Source organism: Panthera leo, chromosome D3 (genome assembly GCF_018350215.1).
Source record: "Panthera leo isolate Ple1 chromosome D3, P.leo_Ple1_pat1.1, whole genome shotgun sequence".
Taxonomy (NCBI): Eukaryota; Metazoa; Chordata; class Mammalia; order Carnivora; family Felidae; genus Panthera; species Panthera leo.
In genome coordinates, this window is record NC_056690.1 from 3,192,699 (window position 1) to 3,207,907 (window position 15,209).

The 15,209-nt window shown below is 53.7% G+C and overlaps 1 protein-coding gene across 1 annotated transcript in view; it reads right to left on the minus strand.

The window, feature by feature from the left end:
• Positions 1-15,209, minus strand: part of TMEM132C (transmembrane protein 132C) — a gene marked incomplete at its 5' end in the record, with an annotated part of 203,304 nt that overhangs the window by 102,165 nt on the left and 85,930 nt on the right. The window contains one exon of the mRNA XM_042911161.1: positions 11,820-11,966. Within this exon, the coding sequence (XP_042767095.1) occupies positions 11,820-11,966 (147 nt within the window). The remainder of the gene's footprint in view (positions 1-11,819; positions 11,967-15,209) is intronic.

Consider the following 15,209-nt stretch of genomic DNA (forward strand, 5'->3'; position numbering starts at 1 on the left):
TGCTGCGATGATCAAATTAAACATATCCATTGAGTTGCCTTTGCAGACGATAAAGCTCCGTAAAGTCACGAGGAATTTTTGTGTCTTACATTCACATAGCCTTATTGAGTATCATTTTTAATCTTAGGAGTTCGCATAAGCAATCCTGGAGTGTCTGTAAGAACACAGTGTGAGTTATCTACTAGCGTGCACCAAATTAGCCCCCACACTTGGTGGCTTGAAACAGCACACATGTATCATCTCCAAGGTGCCTCTGCAGAGAGCGGCTGCCTCACGGACTCAAACCGGAGACAAAAGAGAAGTCAACTCCCATCTTGTCTAATCAGGGATTTGGGGAGGGTCTCCGTCACAACCACGGACCCTTTTGCCCGAACCGATGCGCACCTGCGTGGGGACCGTCCGCCGTCCGCCCCGGTGTAGGAATGTGAGCAGTGGACGGGCTCAGCCAAGAGCCGGCGGAGTATTAAGGTGACTTGGCTTTTATCTTTAACTGGAGCCTCAACGCTTCCTCCCAAGGTGGAAAATTAAAGGCATGATGGATGAGGTGTCTGTGCCATTTAGCTGGCCTAGTTTACACACCACTGGCGAGGAAATACCGCTCTTGAGATGGAACAAGTAAGGAATAATAAGGACCACTTAGGAAGAATTAATGTGATGTGGAGAATGGAAAGGAAAGAAGGTATTCAGTTGCCCAGGAGAGGCACGGAGATCAGCTTACAGAACCACCTGTCACCGGGTCTTTGAGGAGAGAACCCAGTCAGGGCTCTGAAGGACTGATTTGAGGTTATCAGAGTAACCTGTCCGTGCTAAGAGACTGCCTCTCTTCCACACTTTTGGTTCCCCCTCCAAGAGGCAGTGCTGTATTTCCTCCTGAACAAAGCCCTCGAGCGTTTTTGCCGACTCGGGCAGCTGGGCTTCCGTGTCAGAACGCATGGCGGTGCCGGCTGATGTGAAGATGGCAGAGAGGGGGGAGGTGGGTGTCCGGTCGTGGGGGGGCTTGTGGAGGAAGTTCGTGGTGGGCAGCACAGCCCTCTGTCCTCACCTGGGCCTAAGGCATGAGCCGTCTGTGTCTTCTCGGACGACCCCTCCCCATTCGTTCTCCATAGGCTCACTGATAATATCGTTCACGCAAATGTGACTGTGCCTCTGTCCTGCCTTCTTCTCACTGTTCTTTAGATAAAGACCAAAACGCACCTCTGTGGTTCGGGCGTCCGCTGCGCTCCCTCCTCCCCACCTTCCCATGGGCTGGGCTTCTGTGGGCTGGTGCGCCATCTTGGATTTTGTGAGTGAGGGCAGCCCCCGGCGGTGCCCAAGAAATGGGAGACACGGAGCCCGGGCTTTGGATGGCCACACCTCCCCCCCAGACCCCTACATGACGAAAATGAGGTTTTCTTGAACGTACGCTGCCCTGAGCAAGGTTTCTTTTAGCGGCAACTGACCCCCATCCTAAGGAATTCGCGCCCTGATTGCTAGTCCTTTAGCATACTTCTCCATGGCATTTACCGGTGTTGCAACGAAATATTTCCTGGCATACTTATTGTTGGGTTGTTTTCCGTCTTTTCACATGGACAGTGAATTCCGTGAGGTCAGGGTCCATGCTCGTCTTGTGAGCCCTAATATTCTCAGAGCCTGGCAGGCCCTCCATCATTGATTACTGAGGACAAACACAAAAATCCAGGTTGTGAACTGGGACCCTCCAGGCGGGCTCGTGTGGTCCAAAGCTCCCCCTGGGAGGGTTTAACAGGCAGTCAGGATGTGATTCCTGAAGATCCCCCACTTCCCGGGATTTGGGGAGCCCTTCTGCTCCCTGCAGGTCTCTGAGTTCCGGGCGGCTGGACATGAAATACCAAGATGAAGCGGAAGGATGTTTCCTCATGACGAGCAAGGTTCAGGCTTGGGCAGAGCCGCGGGATTCTTGTCAACTGGAAAGCCGTCTGCAGAAAATGTCTGTCTGTCTGCAGTGCTTAGCACAACACTGGCAAGAGGACTCCACCACCGCCCTTCCCAAAGCCTGGGGACGCCCCACCCTGCCTCCCGGGATGCTGTTTGTCCTGCACGTGCAGCCCCCCCCCAACTTATTCCGTCATGTGTACAATGAGGCCACACGCTCTGCCTCAACAAACATGGTTCACGCACTCGGTCTTTGGCAAACGGTCCTCACGGTCTTAACACAGGGGCCCTCTGATCCTGGCTCCTCGTCCAAACCACAGACGACGTGCCCCACGTCAACATATCGTTGCAAGGTCGTTCACGTATTGGTTCACTCAGTGACTATTTCGGTCCCTGCTCTGGGCCAGGAACCGATCTAGACACGAACACAGAGGTGAAGACTATGGGCAAGTCCCTGCCTTCCCTCGTGGAGTCTACATTCTTGTGGAGAGGGACAAATGGTAAACAGTCACTTCACGCTGGTGAGTTCCAGAAAGAAAGTCAGTCAGGTGATCGGTCTGAGCGGTCAGAGGCTGCCTCTTTGAGAACACAACGTCTAAGCTAAGACCTAAAAATTAGAACGATCAACTCACAGAGCCCAGTTGGAAGAAATGGCAGGTGCAAAGGCCCTGTGGCAGGAACAAGTTTGGCGCATGGGGTAAAGGAAGACAGGTGACTGATGAGAGAAGCATGGGGGTAAGATCAGGAGGGTGGGCAGGGCCCGATCCCCCAGGGCCTTGGAGGCCGCGGCCAAGAGCTGGGGTTTTCTTCTGGGTGTGTTGGAAAGCCCTGGAAGGTTGAGGCTATAGGGAGTTCCGGGATCGGATTTTCTTTTAAAGAGAGTGTTTCGGCCGTTTTGAGAAGACTGGATGGCCAGGGTACCGACAGCGAGCTCAGCTTAGGTGAGAGTTTATAAGTGACCTAAGGTACAGCCTGTTGGAGGCGCGTGATTGCAAACAGTCCCATTCATATAGCAGACGCACCGCACGCCCAAGGGAGATGCTCCGGGAACAGGGCAGGTCCCGGGGCCATAAACGCCGCTCCAGAGTTTCCCAGGAGAGACCGGGATGGATGGGGTCAACAGCCTGCAGACCCACAATTCCCACGTGAAACACTGCTCTCAGGCAACCCGCTAGTCAAGTCATTCGTGAAGAGACAAAACACAAGCATCACGAGGTCCAACAATTTGTCAGCCACGGGTGGCTGCTGGCGTGGACCGGCACAGGGTAACACGTCAGTGTCCACAAGACTCACAGAGGCCCATGCTCTTCTCCCAGACAGCACAGTTCTGGAACTTGCTCCACAGACACAGCCACAGAAGTGCAAGGCAGCGTGTGGACAGAGCAGTGACTGGAAGCAAAGGACAGAAGACCCTAACGGGGTTGGTTTCGACAGTGGACGCTCTAAACCAGTCCAGTTAGACAGTGGATGTCATAATAAGCAAACACCATTAAAATAAAAAACAACAAAAGGACAGTAAAGACCTTCATGGACCGCCATGGAAAACTTGCAAGATACATGAGTAGGTGGAAGAGAGAAGCAACGTTGTTCAAAGCTGAAGTGGGCGAGGGAATACGTGTGAGGGTGTGCTTGCTTCGTATGCGTGGAGTGTCTTTGGCAAGGTGTGCGACAGAGCGCCGATGTCGGTGGCCTCCGCAAGGGAGCTGGGTGCGTGGAGGGCAGGGGTGGATTTCCGCGTGTTGGTTTGTCTACATTTTCGGTTTGGAACTGTGTGAATGCATCAGTGGTCCTCCCCCACTCCTCCAACAGCAACAACAAAAAATTAAGGGCAGAAAATAATAAAAGCAGAAGGGGAAAACGTGCCTTAGTAAAGTGACAGATTACAACAAGCCTTCGACCTTTGGGGTTGGCTTATGAATAGTCAAAGCGAGCGATATTCAACCCACAGGTGCCCGCAGGTTACCGCTGTGCCTCTGGCACCTGGCTCTGCCCTCCCTTGTACGATCAGGTTGCCCTGAGGGTGGGCGCAAAGCCCAGAGCCAACCAGCTACTGAGACTCCAAGAAAAGAGTGAGCCAAGAGGGTCAGAGGGGGAGACGGGGAGGAAAGTGAGCGAGATGGAGTTCCAGTGCGATGTTGGGGGCCCAGACCAAGCCAACAGGGCAGGGTGGCTCTGTGATTGGCATGTGCCACCACGGGAAAGAGTGCCATGCCTTGTCACAAAGACAATGCAAGGCAGTCTGGGCCACTGCGGAAAAATGTCAGGAATAACTGAAGGAAGCTTCGCTCCGTACAAAATACAAGAACCAGCACTCTCTGTGGACACTTAGCGTAGACTGACATCTTCAATCTCCATGAGTGACAAATGCACCACGGTTATTTACCATCTCACTTTCAGAGAAGACCCAAGGAAACGGACTAATTTGCACAAAATCACATAGGTCCCAAGTAGAAGAGCTGAGACTTGAATCCAAGTTGCCTGGCTGGCTCCAGAGGCCAAGCTATTACTCATGGCGCCATATTGCTTCACGGGACGCTGGATGATGGAGGGACTACATGACCCAAGCTTTTACCGTTTGGGCACGAAAATACATCGAAGTTTTTAAAAAGGGAAACACGATGGACCCTTGAACAATGAGAGGGTTGGGGCGCTGACCCCCCGCGCAGTCGACAATCCACGAATAACTTTTGATTCCCCCATTCTTAACTACCAAGAGCCTGGCGTTGACTCATCAGGTAAACAGTCAACAGACACCTATTTTGTGTTCTCTGTATTCTCTCCGGTATTCGTACAACAAAGCAAGCTAGAGAAAAGAAAACGCCACTCAGAAAGTCCTAAGGAGAGAACACGTTGACAGTCCCGTGCTGTTATTTACGGAAAAAGACGTGCCTCTGAGCGGACCGAGCACTGCAAACACACGATGTTCAATGGGCAGCTGTGGTTCATTCCCACTGCCGCTCACCATTTTCTTGTAAAGACCGGTCAAGTGTGGGAAGGACCCAGATCCCTCAATTTAAAGGAGTCACAGTGGAGAACGCCAGCATCTCACGGCAGCCCCGGGCAGGGGTGGGGAGTTGGAGGACTCTGACCGTGTCGGGTGTTGTGCCCAGAGCGTGGGGTGCTGCAGGGCCGCAGGGCTGTTCTCTGAGGGCCAGTGACAGGGCGACCGCCTCAGGGAGACAGCTGCACCCGTGCCTCAGCGTAAGAGGGGGTCTCCATGGCAACATCAGGGGCTCTGAAAGCCACCTGCTCGGGTCGGAGGCCACAGCCTCCCCTAAAAGTCCATTACTTGTCTGGCAAGAGCTCCAGAGATTTCTTAATGTGCTCTAATAAGTCATCTCAGGGCAGATGCTGAGAGATATATTTACTTTCCACGTTTTCGGTTTGGACCGGGGACCACATGTCAGCCCGTAATGGAAGGAAGAAAATAGAAACCCTTCATTCTGGCCAGAAAAAGCCTTCCATGAGGCTCGGGTGCATAAAGCCGAGAAGCAGGCCTCTAGAGGCGGGGAGGGGCTGGGAACCGGACAGGGCTCTTTGGGGTAAGAACACAAGCCGTGTCCACATCTCCTCACTCGGGCAACTGTTCCTTGCGCTGGGAGGTGACCCCAGAGAACGGGGTTAAAACGGTGGCCTGGCCCTGAGGACCTGTAGGGGGTGGGAGCACCTCAACCCTCCCGGGGGCCCCGTCTTCTGGTTACATGTTGCTCTGCCACAAACCGCCCTGCAAACCTAGCGGCATGAAACGATCACTGTGTCTGTGATTCAAGAATTCTGGAGGGCTGGGCTGGGTGGGGCTGGCTGGACGCATCCTCTCCCTTGGTGTGGGGTCCTCCCTGGGGTCTCTCCACGTGGGATAACTGGAGGCCTCGGGGCAATGGGGCTGCCTGCTTGTTGGCTCTTTTGTGACCCAGCTCTCTCCAAGCCACAGGGCGACCCTTGTGCTCACAGCAAGCTGGTCACAAACGTCACCCGTGTTCGAGGGGAAGGACGAAGGCTCTACCTTGTAATGCTGAGTAGCAACCTCCAGGAGAGCACACAGCTGGGGGCGTTGAGAACCTGACCGTTGCAAACGTGGTCGGAAAATGCACCCTCTCGTACACAGGGGCACCGGTCATTCGCAGGGAAACGGAGTGAGCCCACATTCACCGCGGGGGCTCCGGGGAAGCGGGCAGGAGGAGCACCGCGCGTCCCGCGTTGTGAAGGCTCTCCTAGGCGCCATGGTTCTAACGCCCAGGGTCTAGTCCTTCTCTGTAGAAGCTGATCCCTCTGGGGAAGCCGGGTGCCTCCACCGCAGGCAGGCTCGATGGGATGAGGGTCCATGGATGCTGGACGTGCCCACGACACCACTTGATGGGAGGAACCCCACGGCTGTTTATTTCGGACAACGGATCAACGTCGGATGCCAGAGCCAGCGCTTTGGTCTCCGGGAACATCTCTTCTCCCAGCCTTCTCAAAGCTTCCTCTCTAGCTGTTCTCCCACCCCCAGGCTCTTCTGGGAAATTCTCGTGGGTGGGGGGTTAGTTTGCATACATGCCAGAAAACACCAGGAATCTCCACCATCTTGGGCTTTAGCCTCCGGCACAAACTGGCAGTGGGAGGACCCACACAAGGTGCCCATCAAGGAACTCTCCTGCCACAGGTGCTGACGTGCGCCCGTCGTGCGTTGAGAGCGGGCTGCGTGGGGACACTGTTGGCTTCTTCCTCTGGGGACTTGCCATGCACACCTATGCCATCGACCGGGAGAGTTTTCACTTGGGACACCGGCACGGCATGTTTTCTGCGGTATCTTCCAAATCTTCTTAAGAAGAAGACGCAGGGGGCGCCTGGGTGGCTTGGTCGGTTAAGCGTCTGACTTCGGCTCAGGTCATGATCTCACAGTCCGTGGGTTCGAGCCCCGCGTCGGGCTCTGTGCTGACAGCTCAGAGCCTGGAGCCTGTTTCAGGTTCTGTGTCTCCCTCTCTCTCTGCCCCTCCCCTGTTCATGCTCTGTCTCTCTCTGTCTCAAAAATAAATAAACGTTAAAAAAAAATTAAAAAAAAAAAAAAAGAAGATGCGGTCTGGGCAATTTCCTTTAGAGAAAAGCAGATTATGTCTGTGGACCACTCCCCGAAGCTTCGCTGAAGCTGTTCATACGAAGCAGCTACGAGAACGTTCATATTCCAGAATTCTCCGAAAACAAACAGCCAAGCATCATCACACACAGAAGGTCTGCGATCGAGACCGCGTGAACGAATACTAACGGGCACTTTATTCCCCGTTTTCCGTCATTTTTGCTTTGGGAAAAGACTCTCCTTTTATTACCTGCCTGACTTCCTTGTCTCTCCTGCAGCCGGGCTGAAGCCATGCGGGCAGGGGATGCCGCGCGGGTGCTGCTGTTTCAGGGAGAGGGGACGACTAGGGGGTGTCAGCTGGGGTCCAAGGAAGGGCGGGGACCCAGAGCACGTCTCTGGTCTAGACCGCCTGGCAGAACAGAAGCTGGGTGACAAGTGGAGGGGAATGAGGGACCGGTTCCCTGGAAGGGCTGCCCCTCAAGAGAGCTGAGGGCAAACACAAATAAGGAAGCGGACGACAGACATGTGCCTACAGCATCTGCTGGAAACACCGGGGACCCTGGGCTGTATCTGTTCAGGAGGGACCGTGTGGGGGAGAATGCGGGGAGCGGAGTCTCTGAACGGGCTGGCCTCACTCCTCAGTCCCTTTCAAAGAGGGCACCGTCCAGGCCGGGACGGCTGTTTTGCTGCTGTTTTGCTGTTTTGCCCTAAAGAAGGCAGGTATGATTTCGTCCACAGCAGAGCACGTGATGCGCTCAGCCTGGCCGCTACTCCCACGCAATTCACCTGCTGGTGGACAATGTTCCTGAGCGACATTCCTTTTCTTGTATCTGCACAGTGACTTTTAAAAATCTGAGCAAATGGGGCGCCTGGGTGGCTCAGTCGGTTGAGCATCTGACTTCAGCTCAGGTCATGACCTCACAGTTCATGGGTTCGAGCCCCGGGTCGGGCTGTGTGCTGACAGCTCAGAGCCTGGAGCCTGCTTCCGATTCTGTGTCTCCCTCTCTCTCTGCTCCTCCCCCACTTTGCTCTCTCTCTCTCAAAAATAAACATTAAAAACTAGAATAAAATAAAATACTGCAATTCTGGTATCTCATAGCGTAATGCACATTAGAAACTAACGGAAGTACCTTAAATGTATATCTTCAAGGACAGTATGACTAAAAACGAAGGTGATTTTAAAAACGCAGAGCAATTTAAAGACGATTCAGAGAAAACTCCTGAGCGAGCAGCGGTCCAAGTGGCCCGTGACATGGCGTGACTTTGGGCGGGTGCCGGTGGGTGCCGAGATTTGCCTGCAGTTTCCACTTTCCAAACTGATTCCACACCATTCCGCAAAACGTCCTTGGGATAAGTTGCTCTTCAGACTGAATGAGCCGGGATCATCACCTTTTAGTGCATCTAAGCACACTCCCGCATACAGACGGTAACATAAACCTTGCCCCTTCATCACCTGGCTTAAGTGAAATGAGGCACACGAGTCCATGTGATGGGGAGGACAGGGGACACACAGCTAAGGCAAGGCCAGTTGAAGCCACTGGTCTGGGAGCCACGTCCCTCCGTCTCACGGCCTTCCTACCTTTCTGGATTAATCTCTGCAAGTCGTTTCTAGGTCACCTGCAGTAAGGTCCCGGCCCCCCCTCCCCACCACCTGAGGTCTCCTGATTTCACGTGATTTCAGAGAGGGCGGGGCCTCTGTGCCTGCATATTCCTTCCTCCTGCCCCCCCAGGACACCTCACAGGCACGCTCCAAAGCCCAGAAGAACCTTCAGGCTGATGGCTAAAGACAGTTCCCAGAGACCCCACCTCCTGGCACCCTCCCCTCTGCGTACCCCCCTCCCCTGGAGTGTGGCCCAGACTTGCTTCTCATGAACAGAATACAGCAAGAGTGTTTGGATGTCCCTTGGGAGATTAGATTGTAAATACTCTGCCCCCTGTTTGCTGTCACTTCTTTCCTCCCTGGACCTTCTCACACACGTTTGACCTGACGGAGAAGAATGCCCGGGAAGGAACAAGAAACTGAGACCCCCAGTCCTGCCAGCCTCGAGGAACTAAGGCAGGAGGCCTGCCAACGGCCACCTGATCCTGGAAGTATACTGTCTCTGCTGAGCCTTCAGATGAGACCCCGGTTCCTGATGGAGACGTAGACGGTGGCTTGGTGAGAGACCCTGGGGTAGAGACCCCGGTTCAGAGGTGCCTGAATCCTGGCCCACGGAGGCCACGAGATAATGAGCATGGTGCCTGAAACTCGGGGATAGTTTGTGACACAGCAGTAGACGACTCGTACGCTTGGCCTTTGCTCCACGGGCAGAGGAAGCGAGCCCTTGGACCTTCCCCGTCAACGAACACCCTTATTTGAAGTGTGGTCTTTCTGGGGCCAGTCCGCAGCGTTTAGGTCACTGATGGGGGTGGTCTGGACCACAGTCAGCGTGTTCAGTGGACATCAGCCTGGCACGGAGCACAGGTGAACCGACCAAGGATTTCTGCAGAAAGTCCTCTCTCCGAGAGGGAGGCAGTGAGCACGGGACGCCCATTGGCGGTGTGCTGGGAAACAGGCTTTGCAACAACCACCACGAATAAAGGCTCACCCTCTCGGCAAACACACCTGAGCCCAGAGCGCGCTTTCTGGAAGACGCAGAACAAACAGCGTGGCCTCAGGGACCCATGAGGACGTGCCAGCACAGGGTGCACCTCCCTCACTTTGAGGCTCCTGATGGTGTCACGAAGGACAATTTCCACGCCTGACTTCACTGCTAATGAACATTTCCGCTCTTACTTGCCTAATCAACCACAGGATGTACTAAGGGTCCTTCTTGGGGGCAATTGTGGAAAAGGCTGCTGTTTGGAAGCCGCTCGGGGCACCAGATGTTTTCGCTGGCTACCCGCGAAAGGGAGGACCGAGCACAGGGTCTGCGATCAAAGAACTGGGCGTTTCCACACAAAGTAGAGAATTTGCATTATTTTTCTTGGCAGTCTTGTAGCGTTCACTTAAGAAAACGTGCCTGGTGAGGGGCTATTCTTTTCCTTTAGTGCTGCTCTCTTCAAGAAAATACACAAAGAGAAGGTATCAGGAGCCCTAAAAATGATTCAAACTTTTTGATTCTAAGAAGCCACCTTAAGTGAAAAGAGAAGGAGATAAAGCTTTATGTGGACGGTAGTTTATTGCTGCATTGTTTATAAAAATAACAGTGGAAATGTCCAGAGACATGGGTATGGCTATTTACGGAATGTTAAATCTATATGACAGAATATTGTGAGGCCGTTAAAATGTTGCTGAGGACAATTTAATGTCAAGAGAAAATGTTTACAATAGAAATGAAAGTATCCTAAAACCTATCGAGATTATGATACCAGATTTGTAAGATAAATAAACTGATTGCACATTTATTGTACGTATAAAACGCTGGGAGGAAATGAACCAACTTATTAGCACTGGGTTATCCTTGGGTGGCAGGGTACTGATATATTATTTAACGTTTTTTCCTTGCATAACTGTGCTTTGCAAATACTCTATGAGGCGCCTGAGAGGCTCAGTCAGTCCAGCATCCGACTCCTGGTTTCGGCTCAGGTCGTGATCCTAGGGTCTTGAGCTCGAGCCCCACATCGGTCTCTCTCTATGCTGATGGTGCAGAGACTGCTTGGGATTCTCTCCCTCCCTCTCTGCCCCTTCCCTGCTCTCAAAATAAATAAACTTAAAAAATACTCTAAAAGGAGTATGTATTGTTCTTATACGCAGAAAACAATTAAAGAGTCATCCAGATGTCCGTGTAGAATGTCACATAGCATCACGTCCTTACACACGATCACCACCGACTGTCACCCCGTCTTCAGATCCTTCCTCATTGAAGACTGGGCCTAATCCTTTACGATTCAGACATCAATTCCGACGCGTGTGTTTCCCCCCAGAGCAGCTCGCCGACACCAGCTGGGATCCTCGGGTGCCATGCGATCCTGACCCCGTCCACCCAGAAGTGGCATCAGATCCCCCCAGTGAGGGGCTCCATCCCACAGGACTGTCCCTCCCCATTGCAGGTGCCGGTCACCGGTCCAGGCTATAAGCCCGAGGTTGCCGTGACCCCCTCCTTGGGCTTGACTGATTTGCTCGAGCAGCTCACAGAATGCAGAGAAACCCTTACTGACCGGGTTAAAGGATGTTAATAACTCAGGGGCAACCACACTGAGGAGACACATGGGTGTCGGGAAGGGGGCACAGACCTTCATGCTCTCTCTGGGCACCACTCGGCCCGAGCGCCAGGGGCTCACCCACCTGCACCCTCTCTGACACCCTTTCTTTAGGGTTTTTCTAGAGGCCTCACTACAGAGGTAAGGTTGATTAAGTCATTGGCCGCTGGTAATGCAACCTCCAGCCCGTCTGCCCTTTAGGAGATGTTGGGGTGGTTTGGGGGGTGACCTCGGTGCTTTCCAAAAGTCACTTCGTTAACCCAGGAAAGGACACCTTTGTTCCTCTCGTCACTCGGGAAATTCTAAGGCTCTTAGGAGCTCTGTGCCGGGAACAGCGATGAAGACCGGATCCGCGTTTCTTACCAAGGGGCAAAACATCACACCCTCCGTGCAGAGGATGCGCACTTAGGAGGCAGCCTCTGATCACGTAGGGAGGACAAGGGGAGGTGACGCTGCGCGGGACCTGAGCCTAGGTGGATGGAATGCACCGGGGCCGGGAGGCCGGGCGAACCTTGGCGACAGGTCTCTGCGCCCGAGCCGGAACCGCAGGCTCAGGACCAGAGCCGCAGCTGCCCCCGCCCGGAGCTGTCAGATGGTCCTGCCAGTCGAGGCGGGTGCCTCCAGCTTTCCGGGCCGACGGTGTAAGAGCTCCGCTGAGCCGGGGTTCGTGCGGGCCCGCGCGGTGCGCGCTTACCTGTTGCGCGCACTGGGCGCCCGGCGCTGGCACAGCAGGGTGGCGGTGGTGTGCTTCCCGCCGCTGCCCGTCTCCTGCTTGACGTCCCACTGCCGGGGCTCGCTGGTCTGAGCGCCCAAGATGTTCACCCCCTTCTTCACCTTGGCTCTGCGGGCAGGAAGACAGGCGAGAGAGACCCACGGCATTAGTGACCCGGCCTTTGCAAATGTGCCCGAGCCCCACTGCGCTGCGATCGCCCGCTCCGCGTTCACGCGCACGTTCCCGCGGCAGGTGCAGAGACGGACCGAGGGCTCCGGAGGGGTAACGCCGGGGTGGGCGGAGACAGTGCAAGGGGGCGGGGCCACGGACTCCAGAAGGGCGGATCCGGCGGCCCGGGTCCGTGGTGAGGGTAGGGGGGCCCTGGATGTGCCCCCGGACACAGAGACTTAGCCCTATAAAGCGTTCAGGGGGACCGTCGGTCGGCCTCGGCCAGTTGTTCTCATTTGGTGGTTGTTGGGGAGGCTGGTGTCCTGCCAGAGGCAGGTGGCAAGGTCAGGAGACATTTCCGGTTGTCGCCACTGGGTGGGGGTGTGCTGCCCGGGGTTGGGGTGGGGGGTGGGTAGAGGCCAAGGACGCAGTTTAACATCGTACAATGCCCGGCACGATCCCCACAACACAGGCTCATCAGTCCGGAGGGTCCATAGTGCTGAGGTTTCCCAGCTCACACCCTGGGTTCACCACTTTGTAGCTGTGTGGTCTGGGCCCAACTACACCCTCTCTGAGCCTCAGTTCACCCCCTACCCCCAAAATGGATCTGCTAATAAAGCTGAACGATGAAATGTCTTAATGCCTATAAAGAGATTAGAATAGGGTGAAGCATACAGCAAGCACTTACTAAGTGTCCATTATTGCTACACTACCCCCACCTGCTCCGTGCAGCTGCCTCCTCCAGGCAGGCTACCAACCCAAGTGCACTAAGTTAGGGCTTGAAACAAAGGAAGCCTTCCTCTCCGGGCCGACTCGGCCCCTCTGAACCTCAGTGTTCTCGTCGACATACCGAGGAGAAAAGTAGCAGATGGAACGCAACCGCCTGCCTGTCCTCTCCCCCAAATCCCGCTCACGGGAGAACGGAGGCCCACGAGGTGGGGAGGGGACACGCCCAGCCGCCACGGATTCTGGAACGGGAAAGAGGTCTGACGCGAGCAAATTTGGGAGCAGGATTTCCACTCGCAGCACCAGCGGTCGGTGGGAAAAGTAAGAGTCAGCGGGGATCACGCCGGGGAAGCGGCCTGAGGACTCGGAGGCCCAGCCCCAAAGCGGGAGTGAATGCTCACACTGGGGTCCCTCCAAACAGCAAGCCAGGGTGCCTGGGCTCAGAGCTCCCAACGGCCGTGTGCCCCCAATCACTTATAGGAGCAAACGGGAACTGCTGGGCACTGAGAAAAGTCTCTACGTGATTACAGACACCCAAACAGACAAACAGAAAAAAAAAAAAAGCAATCTGTACTAAATAGAGCCAATATGGGAAAGACCATAATTAAAAAAAAAAAAAAACAATCATTCATATTCACAGGGAAATCAGACAATACTCCACAATCATGAAACAAAAACACAATGCTATTTAAAAACGCCCACAAAAAAAAGAGCACTTGGAAATTAAAACTATTATAGCAGAAATATAAAGGCATAGACTGGCTGGTGGATAGAGGAGATTTGTCCTTAGAGGCAGAAAGAGCTAACCCACACCCAGGCACAGCAGCGGCACATGTCGACGATACGGGAGAGTGAGTTCCGCACTCCTCCAGAGAGACAGAAGCGTCAGAGACAAGCACGGACTCAGAACTCACGACAGCCGCTCTGGAAACCAAGAGACAATGGAAAATCGCCCAAAACTCAAAGGGGGAGTGATTCCCAACCTCGAATTCTATACCCAGCCTGATTCCGAAGACCATCTTTCCAGATATGCAAGCTCTCTGACAATTTACTTCCTACATCCTTGCTCAGAAAGCTACCTGGAGACCCAGAAGGATGTCAGACGTCAGAGGCGCAGGAAACACGTGATCCCATGCACGACAGGTGCACAGAGGGAAGGCGGCCGCAGAGGACAGGGGGCCCCAGCAAGGAGGAGAATCTGGCGGCCTTGCCGTCCGGAAATGGACATTTTCCTAAGGAATCTGGTGGGGATAAACCCTCCGGGAGGAGATCCAGACAGCGAAGCGTTTGGGAACGAACGAGAGCTCAATATACAGAAAATGAGGGGAAGGACTAAAACCGGACCAGTTTTTAAATCTGAAGATAAGAAATCATCACTCAGAAGATGCCACGTGATCAGAATTTCATACTTGGCTTTACTGTGATTAGCACACGTGCTTATAATATTTTAAACACCGAATATGAACCCAGACAAAATATGATTATTTTATTGGAAGGTGGAGGCGTAGAAAGGAGTGCCCTTATGGGGGGGGGGGAAGAGGTATATTTTGTCCTTTGTTGGAAATTTATAGATATTGCCTAAACACACACACACACACACACACACACACACACACACACACACACACCCCAAAGCAAGATGCATCAACGTCACTATCCCCATCAGCGATATGGATGCAAATACCAGGCAAAGTAAGAATTTTGCCTCTGGAAGGAAACAGAACACTGCAGTATTTTTTAAAAATAAGTTTTCATTTTAAAATAGTTTGATGCTTTGAGGTTACGAGGAAGTTGCAAAACCAACCGAGCAATCCTAGATTTCTTGTGAGCCCTTCGCCCCGCTCCCCCGGTGATCACGTCTTACCGAACGCAGGCACACACCTTCCTTGGATCCCACCTGCTGTCAGGTGTGCTGGTCTCTCGGGGTGCTAGAAACGGTATCTCTCGTGTACTTGCCAGCCAGACAGAATAGAGAACAACACAGAAAAGCCCAGAACAGTCACGCCTGGCAAACACCCATCTGTTCTGTCACCAGCACCTTGTCACTGGGAGCGTGTTACACACGGTTTTGACCAACAAAGTCTGCAGAAAGATTGGACTCCTCAGGGTATACGCAGGGTTACAGCTTCTGAAAGTATCAGCAAGGCACACACACACACACACACGTGTGTGCACACCTCTGCCCTGCTCACCACCCCCCTCCAGGAGTGGAGGACGTAAATCCTCGTGAATAGTTGGGAAGCTACATCAACATAGCTGAGCAAACCTGATTGCCAGCACTCGGTAAGCCACATACATCTCCACTGTCAAAGTTCGGGCGTCCTGGTCAGCATCAGCCCCCAGAGCGGCAAGAGCAAATCAGCAGCAACAGGCACCTGCTGTTTAGAAACTTCTCAGCATTAAAATGATGTGCTGAGGGGCACCCCGGTGGCTCAGTCGGTGAAGCCTCCAACTTTGGCTCAGGTCGGGATCTCGCGG